The 15786-nt window shown below is 43.6% G+C and overlaps 1 protein-coding gene across 8 annotated transcripts in view; it reads right to left on the bottom strand.

Moving 5' to 3' along the window:
* Positions 1-15786, bottom strand: part of YAP1 (Yes1 associated transcriptional regulator) — a 113351-nt gene that overhangs the window by 42778 nt on the left and 54787 nt on the right. For all 8 annotated transcript variants that reach the window (XM_043579165.1, XM_043579170.1, XM_043579166.1 and 5 more), the window contains exon 3: positions 13806-13921. In XM_043579165.1, the coding sequence (XP_043435100.1) occupies positions 13806-13921 (116 nt within the window). The remainder of the gene's footprint in view (positions 1-13805; positions 13922-15786) is intronic.

Genomic DNA, 15786 nt, shown 5'->3' with positions numbered 1-15786 from the left:
ACCCTTAGGAGTCCAGGTTCAGAAGGTTCGCCCATAGGGCACTGATGGTGCCGGCCTGGGGACACTTACAACCGCTGAGGGCTGGTCAGACGGCACCTCTACACCCCAAGTGTCCACTAGCAGGTACCGTGGGCGGCTCAGAGCCCCAACCATCAAGCGCTGCAGGTCTGGGAAAGGCACCACCTTTGCCGGGAGAGGGCGACGCGAGCGGCTATGTCCACCAGGACCAAACAAGTCCTGAGTGGTGCTCTTCCTGTAAACACGTGAAAAACCTGAATGGCTCCAGCAACTATTAAGGAGAAGCAGCTCACAGGTCTTCTGCCCGTGAGAACTACGTGGAACTAAAGAGCGGGGACCCTGGAGGTGAGATGAGTAGGTGAGATCCCCAGATTCTCACCGGTGACTTGGCCCGACACCACGTCTGGCTGAGAAAGCTTTTCTGTCCCGGTGGAAATGAAGAGCCCTCACTCGTCATCTGGCTCTAACTGGCTGTGTGTTTCTGTCCAGGCCAGAGGGGGAAGTGCCTGCACACAGCAGTGTCCGTTTCTGTGCACACAGTGCATTTTTCTATTCTATTGTCTAGCAGAGGGCCGAGGGCCCTCTACTCAGAAAGGGGAATAAATGTCTGAAACTAATCAACATGGAATTCAATTAAAATCCTTGATTTACGCTCATGAAACAGTGTTTTTTCCGTGTAAGTTCAACCTCTCCATTATCCAGCATGACTTAAACCAAAGACACAGAGATAGTTACCAAGGTCCTACTACATCCAGACACGCTTCTGGGACTGGAGATTTACAGCTGTGAGCAGACCAATCCCTGTCTCATGGAGCTTCTGTTCTAGCCGGGAGGACAGACAGATATGGACAGAAGAGTGCTGGCTAATGAGTGCACTGAGGAAAAAGACATAAAGCAACACGGATGCAAAACACCTGGAAAGGGTCTTTTAGACACATGGGCCAACATGGGCTGCTCGGAGGAAGCAGAGAGTCCAACAGGGTGCGAGCTGAAGTCTGTCATGAGCCGGGAAGGAGCATCCCAGTCAGTGGGACTGGGTGGAGGGCAGAGGTACGTGGGGCATGGTTTTGACGGTCAAGACTTGACCAAACAGCTTTCATCGTTCCAACCAGGAGAGGGCTGCACGCATACCTAACACAAATTACCAGTGCTCCAGGGTGATACCAATTCTCCAAGCTCAGGGAGAACCTCGAAACGAGTCTGAGTGGACAATAAACATTTTCATGTTAAGTCATGTTCACGTGTGCTGAAGACAGGCCCTCAGACACAGGGAAGATATGGGAGCTTTCCAACCTATCACACCTGACCACTGCACCGAAGTCTTTTGGGGAAGAAGGGGAAATAAAAAAAAATAAAGCACTAATCAAGAAGGCAGAAAGATGTCAGCATTTTAATAAGATGTAAGGAGGGTGAGAATTTTTTTTTAAGTAAGCTCTACACCCAACTCACGACCCCAAGAATCAAGAGTCACGACTGAGCCAGCCGGGTGCCCTAAAGGTGAGAAATCCAAACTGGGATAAGCAAGAGGAAGAAGAGTGTTAGGCTACTGTTAAAATAATTCATAAATCAGAGTTACTTATCCTTGGGGAAAATAATTTTTTAGGTAGGATCTACTACTGGTTGAACGATAACTTATCTGCTACAGCAATATAACTTCCTGCAATATTTTAGGAATAAAACACTCCAGGTCCTAACACGGACGGTGACTCAACATCCACTTTTGCGTTAGTAATGACTGCCATTTGCAATGTCTTATCAAACAAGAAAGTCTGGATAAGCCACCCCGCAAGCTGAAGAGCAACCTGTCCTACTGGCCTGCCCCACGATTCAGGGGTAGAGTCGACACCCACGACTCAGAAAGTTCACTAAACACACCCTGATGAGTGGTTCAAAGTACAGAATTCTCAAGAAGTCATTTCCTCAGAACGTAGGAGGAGCCGCTGTAAAAGACGCCGTGGCCTCTACAAGGAATCTGCTGCTGACCTCTGTGAGTTTCGGATTCTGGTCCTAAGCTGGCACTTAGGACAGCTCACAAACTCTTACTGTATGTGGGGGCATTCGACGCTCTTCGCAAGTGCGTGTTGACTCCTTTACCAGCCCCGCAGTAAAGGAACTATCATTTCCCCCACCTTACAGATGAGGACACGATGGCACAGACAGGCCGCCCAGGATGCGTGCCCGCCAGCACCGGTCACACGCTTTCTTCTGCAGGCGCCAGTGCCATGTGCACGACGGCTCCCACACCTTTTGCGCTTCACCCGAGGCGCCAGCCTCTCTCTCTTCTCCACCAAGTGGACACGACACACTTTACAAAACATGTTCCCATATTCTGACTGGCTTCTACTTAAAAAAAAATTTTTTTTTTAATGTTTATTTTTGAGAGAGAGAGAGATAAAGGGAGACAGCGCACAGTGGGGGAGGGGCATAGAGGGAGGGAGACACAGAATCCGAAGCAGGCTGCAGGCTCTGAGCTGTCTGCACAGAGCCCGATCGGGGACTCGAACTCACAAACCGTGAGATCGTGACCTGAGCCGAAGTCGGATGCTGGACCGACTGAGCCACCCAGGCGCCCCTGGATTCTACTTTAAAGTACCACCAGCTGCACTTGTCCCTGAAACCAAACTGGCACGCAGACTTTCACATCTCCGGGATGGGGTGGTATTTCAGCGGCAGCCTCCCAGCTGGCCTTCACCCGTGTGGTGGTGCAGCGCGGAGCCTATTCGGGAGTCTCTGTCCCCCTCTCTCTGTCCCTCTGCCACTTGCACAGTCTCTGTCTCTCTCAAATAAACAAACTTAAAAAAAAAAAAGAAATTGCACTCGTTTAGATTTCTTGGAGGTTTATACTGCACACTGTCTTGTATTTACTCTTTTACACTGAGTTTAACTAGAGGCCAGTCAGTGGCATGGGAAGATACATCATTCTGCCCCAGAACACAGAAAAAGAGTTTTGTTTTGTTTCTATAAGCAAGTGTGCTCAATTCTGCAAGGTGGATGAGAAAAAACATGGCAACATTTATTAGAAACTAGCACTAGGCCTAGTGTGCAACACTCTGCTCTGCAGACTTGAGGTTTTCAGAATATGTGGGAACTGAAATATATTCACCCCTGACTCTTCAGCAGTTCTGTATCCAAAGGAGTCTTCCATAGACATACGCGTCTGAAATCCCTATACCTGGTCTTCTAAACCCTAGACAATCCCTGATAAAATCTTGTCCACACGAGAAAGATTCTTAGGTGGACACACTCAAAAAAACTGTCATGTACAATCATTAAGTATTATTGTCACTAACTTTTTGTGTGCCTTCAATAATCTAAATGTGGGACAAGTATTTATAAATGTATTGGTTGAGGAAAACAGCTTATAAAATCAAGTTTTGGTAAAAGAAATAGGATTTCCCTTCTGGTATCTACAGCAACAGTGGACTTAAAGCACACAGCCCTAGGTCATGCGGTCAAAACTATCATTTTTGGGTACAGGCCTAGAAGCTAAGAAGACTATAAATATACCGATTAAAATCTGTTTCACAAAAGTAAACGCAAGGGTGGTGACGAGCCGTTTCTTTTTCTCCTTCAAGTTCGGATGTGCTCCTATAGGCCGCTGGAAGATTCTCGTGCCCAACGACTAGAGACACTACCAAGCCCAAAGCCAGGCTGCTCACCTGCACGCACTGCACCACTCACTCGCCTACCCCCCCACCCCCGCCTCCCCCATCAGGCCCTGAGTCTTAAACAAACACCCTGATTTCTTCGTCTTGGTATCCCCACAGCTGAGCACAGCCACACTACACAACCAAAGTCTGTTGAGCGAAAATGATTAAAAACCTACCTGTGGAAAGAATAATTGATTGGTCTTGATCAAGTCACAATCTCTCGGATCTTTAGTCTGTGCTTTTATAAATCATAGGTTTTTTAAAAGTTGGTACCACTGGGGTGCCTGAGTGGCTCACTTGGTGAAGCGTCCAACTCTTGATCTCGGCTCAGGTCATGATCTCACAGTTCGTGGGTTTGAGCCCCATATCAGGCTCTGTGCTGACGGTGTGGAGTCTGCTTGGAACTCTCTCTCCCTCCTCCTCCTCCTCCTCCTCCTCCTCCTCCTCCTCCTCCTCCTCCTCCTCACTCTGCCCCTACCCCACTCATGCATGCTCGTGCTCTCTCTCTAAATAAATAAGCAAACATTAAAAAAAGTTGGTACCATTTTTACAGAATTTTTATATTAAATAAGCTCTCATATGAACTGATGGATTCCTATCTATCACTTGTGTAGCTTTTATTCCAACATAAAGTAGGAATAATATGAACACAGAAGTAACAAAGTAGACCTTAATAATACTTCCGTGGTCTCAAGTTCACCATTCTAGAGCCTCTGTTCTGTGCAGCCCATGAACCGGCAGCATGGACACTACTTGCAAATGTGTTAGAAACGTGGAGCCTCAGGTCCAGACCTACTGGGTCACCGTCTGATTTTAACACGCCCCCAGCCGGTCCCCCCTCCCGCCACAAATTAAGAACCACTCATTCATAACACAAAAAACTAATAAGGCTCACCTGTGTTCACTAAACTCTTATAGAACGACCTACCATTAGCTCACACATCACCAACACAGCAACAGTGCAATTCGGTTGGTTAGTAAAAAAACAAAAACAAAACACCCTTGATGCATAAAAATGCAACTAAGTATGATTTCAGCTCTATATTAACACTCTAGAAAGACAGCCTAGTTTAGAGAGAAGAATAAAAGGGTTCGAGATTCAGACGGACCTACAGTCAACCCTGCTGGATCCTGTATTAACCTTCCAACCTTGTGCAAGTTCCTTACTCTGCTTGAAACTTCCTTTCCTTATCCACAAAGTGGGAGATGAACACTCCATTCAATGGGAGAGGTTTACAAGAAGAGCTTGACGTAAAGTAGGGTAGGTACTTTTTAAAAAAGTCAGTTCCCTACTCTTTCCTGGAACAGTTGTGCGATTTTGTTCCAGTAATATATTTACTTTACTAAAATTCATACACCATGCAAAGAGTCAGGTTGATGAGGAAATAAACCTGGGTCTCAAAGATGCAATGAAGGGCGCCTGGGTGGCTCAGTTGGTGAAGCATCTAACTCTTGATCTCAGCTCAACTCACAATCTCAGGGTTAGGAGTTCAAGCCACACCCAGTGTGGAGTCTACATTAAAAAAAAAAAGTTGAAAAAAACCCCCCAACTTTAACCTAATTGAAGTTTTGCCACCTCCTTATCTTACTGATTAAAAGAATAAATATTTTGGAAAACTCTTTATTGTTGCAGGATTCTTTTTATTTCACTGATGCTGCCTATATATGGTAGTTTATGGATATCATTTTTAAAGAATTAGCATTTTAATCTTTCACACAAATATTCCTCTTATGAGTCATAAAATTACTGTGGCAAAAGAGTAACCAGAAGTATTTAGAAATCAGTGGGAAAGACAAAAATAATATTCCAACACTTGTCAGGAGAAGAAATAAAACAGGCATTTATTTTTTTGTTAAATGTAAATAACTGAATCTCTTTCTCAGCCTCTCTACTCCAAAGCCAAGCAACGTTTCCAAAATTCTACAAATAATCACTGAAAACAAAGTTGAACATGGCCGCTTCTATCTGTAAGCACCAATATCCAACAACTCATGTCACAGAGAAGCTGGCAGCAAAGACACTCACATGCCAACTTTTTCCTGTATGTTCTTTAACAATATCCTCTTACTCTACAAGTTAGTCTGTTGGGTAAAATAACAGAACATTAGGCTCAGTATTTACACTAAAATCTTAGTAACTTCCAGAATTCAAATGAGCTTCACTTTCCCAAACGATTACTTCAAAAACTCCTAGTAGAATTTTAAAAATATCTGTTATTTGTGTCCTAAGACCAGGTCAAGGGAACTCAACAGCCTTGAGTTTCTGTATATTCTCCAATCACTGCACAAAGAGAACCTCTAACATGAAGCAAAGAAGACAGGAAGGAATTCCTTTGTCTAAAACAGAGGCATTATAAAAACTTCTGATCCTCAAGCTATTGAAAAATGAAGAAACTCTATAGATCTACCTTTCAACATGATGAGCTGGGTTGTCTCCAATAAAGGAATGAAGAAATGGATACTTTGAAAATGCTACAGATTGTATAGGGCAGCACATTAATATATAAACACATACCTCAATTCCAGAATAAGCGACCTCACAGTTTTGCTTCTGTATTTGGGGACTGGGAGATTCCTACACAGGGTGCTTATTTTAGACTCAACATAAAGAAAGACGATTTATCAGCCAATATCTATTGTTCCATTTGCCAAATGTTGCTGCCTTGTCCAGGTTAATTCTGAGTTTTAATATTATTTAGAAAATAGTTTAGCTTTCCCCATCAGAGCACGACAGAGGCCATTAGCTGACTCGACACCAGTGGCACACTCCATTGAGAGCAAAGTCCCAAAGCCTCCAAGATTGAGAAGTGCCCTATGTAGTACGTCACTGGGTCTAACAAGACTTCAGAAGGACAAACTACAAGACACGTGATAACTGCAAGCTACTGTCACTTGCAACCTGGTTGGACGTTCACACTGAAGTAACTATTCTTGTTTTTTTTTAACGTTTATTTATTTGAGAGAGAGCACACGTGTGCCTAAGCAGGGGAAAGGCAGAGACGGGAGAAGAGACAGTATCCCAAGCAGGCTCCGTGCTGTCAGCACAGAGCCCGATGTGGGGCTCGAACCCACTAACCATGAGATCATGACCTCAGCCAAAATCAAGAGTCAGGCGCTCAAGCAACTGAGTCACCCAGCCGCCCCGAGTTAGTTTTTGTATTTCACAAATACTTTTATCTTCATAGTTCCCATATATTGTTTACTTGCGACTTTTAATAATATGAACTAGACAGGCCCATATTTTTAAAGCAAAAAAATGGCTGCTTCCATATTACCATTTTCTAGGAACTTCATGATCAAATCAATCAAGACATAAACTATGTACAGAAAAAAACCCCAAGTTTCCAGAGAATTAGTTATATTGGTCTTGGATTATTATGCTTTTTTGCTTTTTACTATTCTCTTATCCTGTGGCCATCTTTTCCTAATTTACCTACATTTCCAAATGGGAAAAAAAAAGCAATTTTGGTTTAAATAATGATAATCTGGGATAGGAGGTTGAGAGTAATGAGTGAAACACGGTCTCTGTCATTTACGCCATTCACTGCTCTGTCTTTGGGCTTTGTTGCTGTTTTATCGTTTGATATATTTTAGTATACTCTCAGTCCATATATAATCACTTCAGGTTAACAAATAATTTCCATCTTATAACCGTCAAGACCTTTCAGAAAAATAAAAAAAAAATTTCACTCTGTAAAAGAAGAAAACCTTATTTAACAGTCTACCATCTATACTAGAGAAATGTGTAAGAATCTAAAAGCCAGAAAATAACGCATGACTGGGATGAGAACCAATGACCTGTATTTGAGCATAAAAAATTATTTTAAGGGTGCCTGAGTGACTCAGTCAGTTAAACATCTGACTTCAGCTCAGGTCATGATCTCAAGGTTTGTGGGTTAGAGCCCCACGTCGGGTTCTGTGCTGACAGCTCAGAGCCTGCTTGGACTTCTCTCTCCTCCTCCCTCTGCCCATCCCCACTTGTGCATGTGTGCGCTCTCTCTCTCTCTCACTCTAATAAACTTACAAATATATATATATATTTGTGTATATATATATAGTGTGTGTGTATGTGTGTGTGTGTATATGTGTGTGTGTGTATATGTGTGTGTGTATATATGTGTGTGTGTGTGTGTGTGTGTGTGTGTATATATACATATATATATATAGTATTTTAAAGGGAGAGTGGCTACCTGTTACTATCAACTGCTTAAAATGTAAAATATCAGATCAGATCACACTTACTTACCTCTTATACACCTGACAGATACCAAGCACGATGTATCTTGAGTAATTTTTAACTATGCACAACCACGTTATGTGGACTGTGTTAATCTTCACAGCAAGCCTACTGTAAGTTCAATGTTAACTGCTATTCCCATTTTCCAGGTGAAGACACGGGTCGTTCCTGCAGCCCATCCAAGATGGCGCAAGCAGTAAGTGACAGCGCCGGGATGCAAATCCTTGTCCGCTGGACTTTAGCCCTTATTCTCCATCCCTCCGTTCACTCAGAAGGTGAAAAGCAGGATTCAAAGCTGATGAGCTACAGTCAGGAAGCGGGAAGCGGGAAGCGGGAAGCAGGAAGCAGGAAGCAGGAATTAGTGGCTCCTAAAGCTTCGGTCAGCTCTGCCACTTGGCTCCACGCCCTTTGCTTTTTGAAGTTAAAAACCTTACAATGATCTACCCTTTACTGGTCCTTTTACCTCATCACATCCACTCTCTGCCTGTCATTTTTCTTGGTAACCCTCTCTCTTCCCCACGGGTTAGGAGGCCCCGACAGAGACTGCATGAGGCCAGCAAACGTGATGGCAGCTCCATGTGCCTCTCTCCGCCTGCTTCCAAACAGTCTCCCCCACTGCCAAGAAGGGGGTCAGCACATTCCTCTAACATGTATCATCTCTGGTGATCAGGAGGCCATTTTCTCCACCCACCTCGAGGCATTTCCTAGGAGTTCCATGCAGGTTTTCATAGCAGGGAAATCTCAAAGAGCTGCACTGGTAGATCTGGACGTTAGTCAAATAAATGCCTCACTTTAAAACATACAGACAATGAATTCTTTAAAATGTACCTGTAAAATAGGACATCTGACTCTGCATGGGTACCAAAGGTACATTTTTAAAAAGCAGATAATTGGATTATTGCTTAATTTAAATCAAGGCTGATGATTTTTAATGATTCTAAACAGTCACCAGCCTCTGGCATTCAGTTATCTGTGGATCATCACATGGTATACTTGTCCTTGACTTTACCATTACTCTAAGATTCCACAATCTTACCGGTTATAGTTAACGAGCTACTACTCAACATTTAGTATCTTCACATAAATAAAGCTGGTTAAGGAAGTATCACGTTGTCTATCATAAAAGTCACTAATGTCCCACAAACTCTCCGTATGGAGACCAATTTTACACAGATCACGAGCATGCACAAAAGGCTGTTTGCATGCTATAAACTAACACACTTGACAGAATTTCCCAAGGGCAATCATCTCAAGTAATGTTTTTAAAGTAATCTCTATGCCCAAAGTGGGGCTCAAACTCCTGACCCCGAGACCAAGAGTCACGTGCTTCACTGTCTGAGCCACTGGGCGCCCATCATCTAGAGTAATGTAAGAGAGTAGGGCTTCTACATACTTTTATATAGGTACACGTTATTATAGATTTTTACGTAAAACGATATAGGAATATTATCTTACTGAATGGCTCCAATCTCCTTTTAGTTTTCTTTTCCTCACTTATCAAATTCCTTTTACAAAGTTCACTGTCATTTATATGCCAATTAGGTGGACACTTAAAGGATATGAATTAATCTACTTCATAAAATCTAGTTAAGTTGGGGAACTTGGGTGGCTCAGTTGGTCCGACTCTTGGTTTCAGCTCAGGTCATGATCTCACAGTTCACGAGTTCGAGCCCCATGTCAGGCTCTGCGCTGTCACTGTGGAGCCTCCTTGGGGTTCTCTGTCTCCCTCTGTTCTCTCTCTCTCTTTCTCAAAAATAAACAGACATTTAAAAATAAAAAAGAATCTAGTAAATCAGGTCTCTAGAACCCTCTCCCGGTGTACCATTTAACTGGCAAATCAGTGATTTCTCAGTGATACATATTAAGAAATTTGGCCAATTACAAACCACGGGTATCCAGTGTAGCAATGGAATCCATCACTTCAACCTCATATTTTGAAAAAGAACTTATGAAAACAGAAGTAAACTGATCATTTTGCTAAACTAAATTAGACTGAATGCAAAAAATAGGATTTCATCCAATCTCAGACTTGGAGAGAATTTTAAAAGATCAGTCAGTTCAGTGAACCACTGAAAAGTGATACAGAAAACGGGTCTGGAGAGTCTAAAGAAAATGAGAGTTTTAAGGAGGTGGTCTGATTAGAAACAGACCAGAACACAAAGCTAGACTCGAATATTTGAAGGAGGAGAATTCTTTTTTAAAAAGCAAAAACGAAAAAGTTCTTGCTTAAATGATTAAGGACAAAAATGTAAGTCAAGTTGCATGTAGCATGACCGACCCAGGAAAGTGCTTCAGGAGAGACGGGCAGTGACCACTGTGTGCGCCCTGTTGAGCTGGAAGCCCCTTGCTGTTCTGTTACAGCGAACATTCTCGAATGTATTTAAATACCTACCCTCACAATTCTTCTTGCTCACCGTCTCCAGGCTCAAAACTCTCCTGAAGAGATGACCTTGGTAGCACAGGGGGGCAGATCCGGCCAATCTCTCTCGTGGTGATCTGCGGAACCGGCACGCACCCCCCCACTCCGGAAAGCACAGCCCACCAAGCACCGTGCGTGCGTCCCAACAGAGAAAGGGGAGCCCCTCGCTTAAGACCTGACTGAGGTGACATGAGAGCTGTCGTTTCACAGGAAGGGAGGATGTGACATTTGTTCCAAAGCATTTCAATACCGTGTACAAGTCCCCTATTCTTAAATGTCCACCAGCGGGGAAAAAATGAAAGCCAACCACGGACTCGTGTGAATTCACACCATACACATGCCATCTACAGCCTCAGCACTTGACGCGGCACTTACGCCATTTGTGTTTGTGACCAAATTCACAAGAATCTAGATTTAAATTTGTGCCATTGTAAGAATTTTCATATCCCCTTAACATCTTGCTCTCATTCTGAAACTCTGTGTGACTCCTTTTCTTTTTTAGGATCAGTTTTTGTCTTTGAGTTAAAACAAAGCAAAACAAAACACTTTTTGGTTTTACCCTGTCTCTTCCTTTCTTAAAGCACCGTTCTGCGCCACCAGCCCACTGAAGACAATGACCTTGCATGCCCTCCATAAATGTTCTCTCTTCTTAAGGTGCAGTATGTACTCGGCGGCGCGCGGTGCGGAGCCTTGTTCAGCGAGCCCCCCACACCCACCACCTTCTGGAGAAGAGCTGTCCCGTGAGCCGGGCGCACTGACAGACCGCCTCCGGCTGCGTGGAGGCTTTCCTCGGACACTGACTCTAAGCCTGGTTCACATGTAGATTAAGAGGATGGGCTCTGGGCCTCCACCGGCAAACCCTGAATCCTGGCTTCTACCGCTTATCAACTGTGTGATGTGGGGACAATTATGTAAGTTTCCTCATATGGGAAGGGAGTCTAGTGAAAGCACCTAACTTAAGTGGCCACTGTGAGAATTAAGGGAGATGGTACAAAAGGACCCCAGAACTCTTCACATGTCTTCCTACCATTCTCTCTGACCACCCCGACACGTGCCCACATCTCTCTCGGGGGCCTGTCCCATTTCAGGTCAACTCTGTTCCCCCCACTCCTAACCCAGCACGCCACTTGGCTGGACGCCACTTGGCTCCAACAGTCCCTGCCAGAGTCACTCTGTTCACCAAACAAAGCTACGGGCAAGCGTGCCTACTGGTTTATGTGCGGTATATAGAACATACTTTACAACCAAAACACGGAGCTAAAAAAATACATGCAAATATTCTAAAACCCACTATAACCAATTTGATATATACTTTTGAATTTAAACACAAATTTGAATACAAATTCTCCCTACTTGCTCAGGCCGTTATCATTAGAAAATGTAATAGGAAAAAATTAAACCCATGTTCTAAAGAATCACAATCAAACTTGTTACATGCAAAATGCCTAAATCTTCCAAAATAAACTTTAAATTAATAACCTACTTATTACTGGCTTCCAGGGCATGGTTTTAGGTGGAACATGACAAAATGAATAACGTGAGTCATCTTCTTTGGACTATAAATACAAGGCAGCTTTCACAACTTTTACTTGGAAATTTGATAAAAGAGAACTAGATGTCAAGTAAAAATATCAAATACATAATATTTTGCCTTAAGACTTAAGTTAAATATCACACATAAGTCTGCATAATAAGTAAATGTATTCACATTAAAACAAGCTAAATGGGAGATTAAGGGAATGAATTTTTCAACAGTTTATATAAACAAAGTTTATGACAAGAAAAGCTTCGTCATGGGGTGCCTGGGTGGCGCAGTCGGTTAAGCGTCCGACTTCAGCCAGGTCACGATCTCGCGGTCCGTGAGTTCGAGCCCCGCGTCGGGCTCTTGGGCTGATGGCTCGGAGCCTGGAGCCTGTTTCTGATTCTGTGTCTCCCTCTCTCTCTGCCCCTCCCCCGTTCATGCTCTGTCTCTCTCTGTCGCAAAAATAAATAAACGTTGAAAAAAAAAAAAAAAATTTAAAAAAAAAAAAAAAAAGAAAAAAAAAAAAAAGAAAAGCTTCGTCATGAATCTTTCTTCATGTTTGTTTTCAGCACGTAAGTCTTCAGAATTCAAGTGTCTGGCCCAGCAAGGGCAAGGACAGACCAGAGACCCCACACGCCAGCCCCGCCTTCCGGGGCAGAAGGACGATTCCAGTCCTGGGCTCTCCTGGGCCCCGAGCCGGTTGGCTGGCCTGTTGTCCCCACAGGCCAGAAGTCCTTTCCAAAGCCTGCTGCCGAAGACAGTCTACACTGCAGCCACCCACATGGGCTGGTCAGTCTGCCGGGTGAGCAAGAGGAATGGGCCGTGACAGACACACCGTCACGGCCCTGAAGGTGGCCCGTTAACGGCCGCTGCCTTCTGTGCTCCGAACCGGGGCCGAGGCAGAAACCCAACCCGAAGCCTCCAATCCCAGATGCAAACACGGAGCCGTGTCTTCCCGGGGCTCCCCTTCCCCATCTGCACGAAGAGGCCCAAGGGGGTAGCTATGGCCTGGGGCCCACACAGCAGAGGTACCTGACTGACTAGGAAGTCACTAAACCTTCACTCAGTACCTATTCTGCACTAGAACTGTAAATAAAAGCTTCCTATGTATTATTTCCTTTAATATCTCCCCCTCTGTAGTAATGGGCAACAGAATCCCCATTATGTAGATGAGAAAACCAGCATGTTTCAACACACTGCCAACCAAGAGAAAAGAGCCACCCTCAGGTCTATCATCAGTGAAAAGGGCAGATTGCGTTCAGTAACACATACTAGTGGTTTCTACATTGCGACCTTCCGGTTACTTTCAAGGTAGAACAAATCCGCTCGTTAAAAGGTAGTTAAGAACACCACAGCTTGGCTTCCCACGCAAACCACTAAGAGAAAAAAGAAACCTCCAACTTTAAGACCTCAGACAGAAAAAAGCAGTGGGTCAAAGTCGACTCAAACACAAGTGTGTCAAAATTAACCAAACTAAGAATCGGGAGACACTGACTTCAGAACCGAAACTGTAAGAACGGTGCCTTCTGGTTGCAGCCCTTCTATATATTAGTAACTGAACAAGGCTTGGGTAAAGCATGCGATTTTGAAATAAAGGACGAAGTCTCCCACAAAAAAACAGGCAGAAACGGGGCGCCTGGGTGGCTCAGTCGGTTGAGCGTCTGACTTCAGCTCAGGTCATGATCTCGCGGTCTGTGATTTCGAGCCCCACATTGGGTGCTGTGCTGACAGCTCAGAGACTGGAGCCTGCTGCGGATTCTGTGTCTCCCTCTCTCTCTGCCCCATCCCCCTTCTCAAAAATAAATGAACGGGTTAAAAAAACAAAAACAAAAAACGGGTAGGAATTAACGGTCGCCCATGCTCCAGTTTTCTCACAAGGATGATGACTATTTTCCATGGAAGGTCCTTGTGGTGCACAAGCCTTTCCTCCATGTGCTCTAACGACAGGGTCTCACTCACCTGAGGCCGAGTTCATCATGTTCTGCTGCACCGGTGGGCTGGTGGGTGCCGTGACGCTCATCTGGGAGAGCATGGCCTTCCTGGGGTCCTGCCATGTTGTTGTCTGATCGATGTGACTGGGACGAAACAAACCACCGTGTTAGACAACGAACACCAGGTCCCCAAAGCAACAACCCCACCTCCCAAAGCAGAGGAGATCTATGTGCACCCACGGAAGGCCTCTCACACGGTCACCTGCCCGCCCGTCCTCTGTGAGAACCTTCCTTGGCCTGTGCCCACTGCACTTTCACCACCGAGATCCTACAGGAACAAGATGTGAAAAACCATGCCTGGAATTTAAGGGAAGGGAACACCATTTTCACCTAGGAGACTATTACCGGCTGCTTCTAATTTACACATAAAAGGCGATTTGTAAATTAATCACCTATGATGTAGTCACATGACCAGAACCCAAAATTCACAAGAGAACCACCCACTTTTTCCTCTGGGAGCTAAGAATGCCAGTTAACATATACTTTTTTAGACCTTCAGGTAAAAATACAAAGAGGAGAAAAAATATATATGTTAATGTATATTAAAATATATATTATATATTAAAATACATATTAAATATTTAAATTAAATATTAAATTAAAATATATATTAAATATTTAAATATTAAATATATATTAAAATATATATTAAGTAAAACTTACATATTATAAATATATATTCCAAAGCCAAAACAGAAGTAAAACCTAGATCTATTAAGTTTTCAGTGTCTCGTGACCATCAAAGGCCTTTGTTAGTTGCTAAAGAAAACATTTAAACGTTTTCTGCATACTGTTAACTTACTGCAAAATATCTTATTACATATGCACGTGGATATTTTTAATCTGTAAAACTGAGGGTGCAAAGGGTCGAAGATTCTGCGAACTAGAAGACTCCAACGTGTCTAGCACAGTATCCGACGTAGGATGGTTCAAGTTTTCTTCTTCCAGCAAAGTCTGTTTCAGTGAAACAGTAACTAGAATCACTATGAATATAAAACTACCTAAGAAATTATGTTTAAGGAATACCCAGAGAAGTATTCAAACATGTATGCAAAGTTCTCTCTGTAAAATTTATAAAAGCAAAAGTTTGAAAGCCAGCTAACATGTCATCAAAGGGATAGGCTAACCAAATAGTATATCGTACAGGAGGCTACTACAGGTATTGAAAATATTTTAGAAGAACATTTAATCACGAAAATGTTTGTAGTACTGCTTTTTAAAGGAGGTCGTAAAACAGTATGCACAGTGTGAGGCTAACTTTAAATGTGCTGAAAACATGAGAAGGACAGACATCAACAAGTTTTAGTGTTTATTTCTGGATGGCAAAATTACAGAACTCTGCTTCGCTAATGCTAGGTTTTCCTACCATCAAACAATCATTTACAAACAGTGTTTTTGAGTGGGAGGTGGCCAAAAGTAAGGGCTATTTTTAAAAGGTACCCCCCTCAATCATTTTTTGTGCAGCTGTTTAAATTTCATATCTGAGTCGTCTCTTCTTCAATCGTCTCAAGATGAGCTGCCGTGTCAACGGTAAGGAAATGATACACGGTCGTTAACTTTCCGGAAATGGAGCTAGAACAGATCTCCTCAATAACGTGATCTTGCCGGGGCGCCCGGGTGGTTCAGTCGGTGAAGCATCCAACTTCGGCTCAGGTCATGATCTCACGGCTCGTGAGTTCGAGTCCTACGTCAGGCTCTGTGCTAACAGCTCAGAGCCTGGAGCCTGCTTCGGATCCTGTGTCTCCCTCTCTCTCTCTGCCTCTCCCCTGTTCAAGCTATGTCTCCCTCCCCCTCTGTCTCTCTCTTAAAAATGAATAAACATTAAAAAAAAAACAAAAACAAAATCTTACTGACAAGACAGGAAAAAAGGATCATTACACTCTGGCTAGAATGAACCTTAGGTATTACCTACCGGCAATGGGAGGAGGGGATGAAGCACACAGAGTCTG

Source organism: Prionailurus bengalensis, chromosome D1, assembly GCF_016509475.1.
Source record: "Prionailurus bengalensis isolate Pbe53 chromosome D1, Fcat_Pben_1.1_paternal_pri, whole genome shotgun sequence".
Lineage (NCBI taxonomy): Eukaryota > Metazoa > Chordata > Mammalia > Carnivora > Felidae > Prionailurus > Prionailurus bengalensis.
Note: the sequence above shows the minus strand (reverse complement) of the source record. Positions and strands in the feature narration are given on the sequence as shown.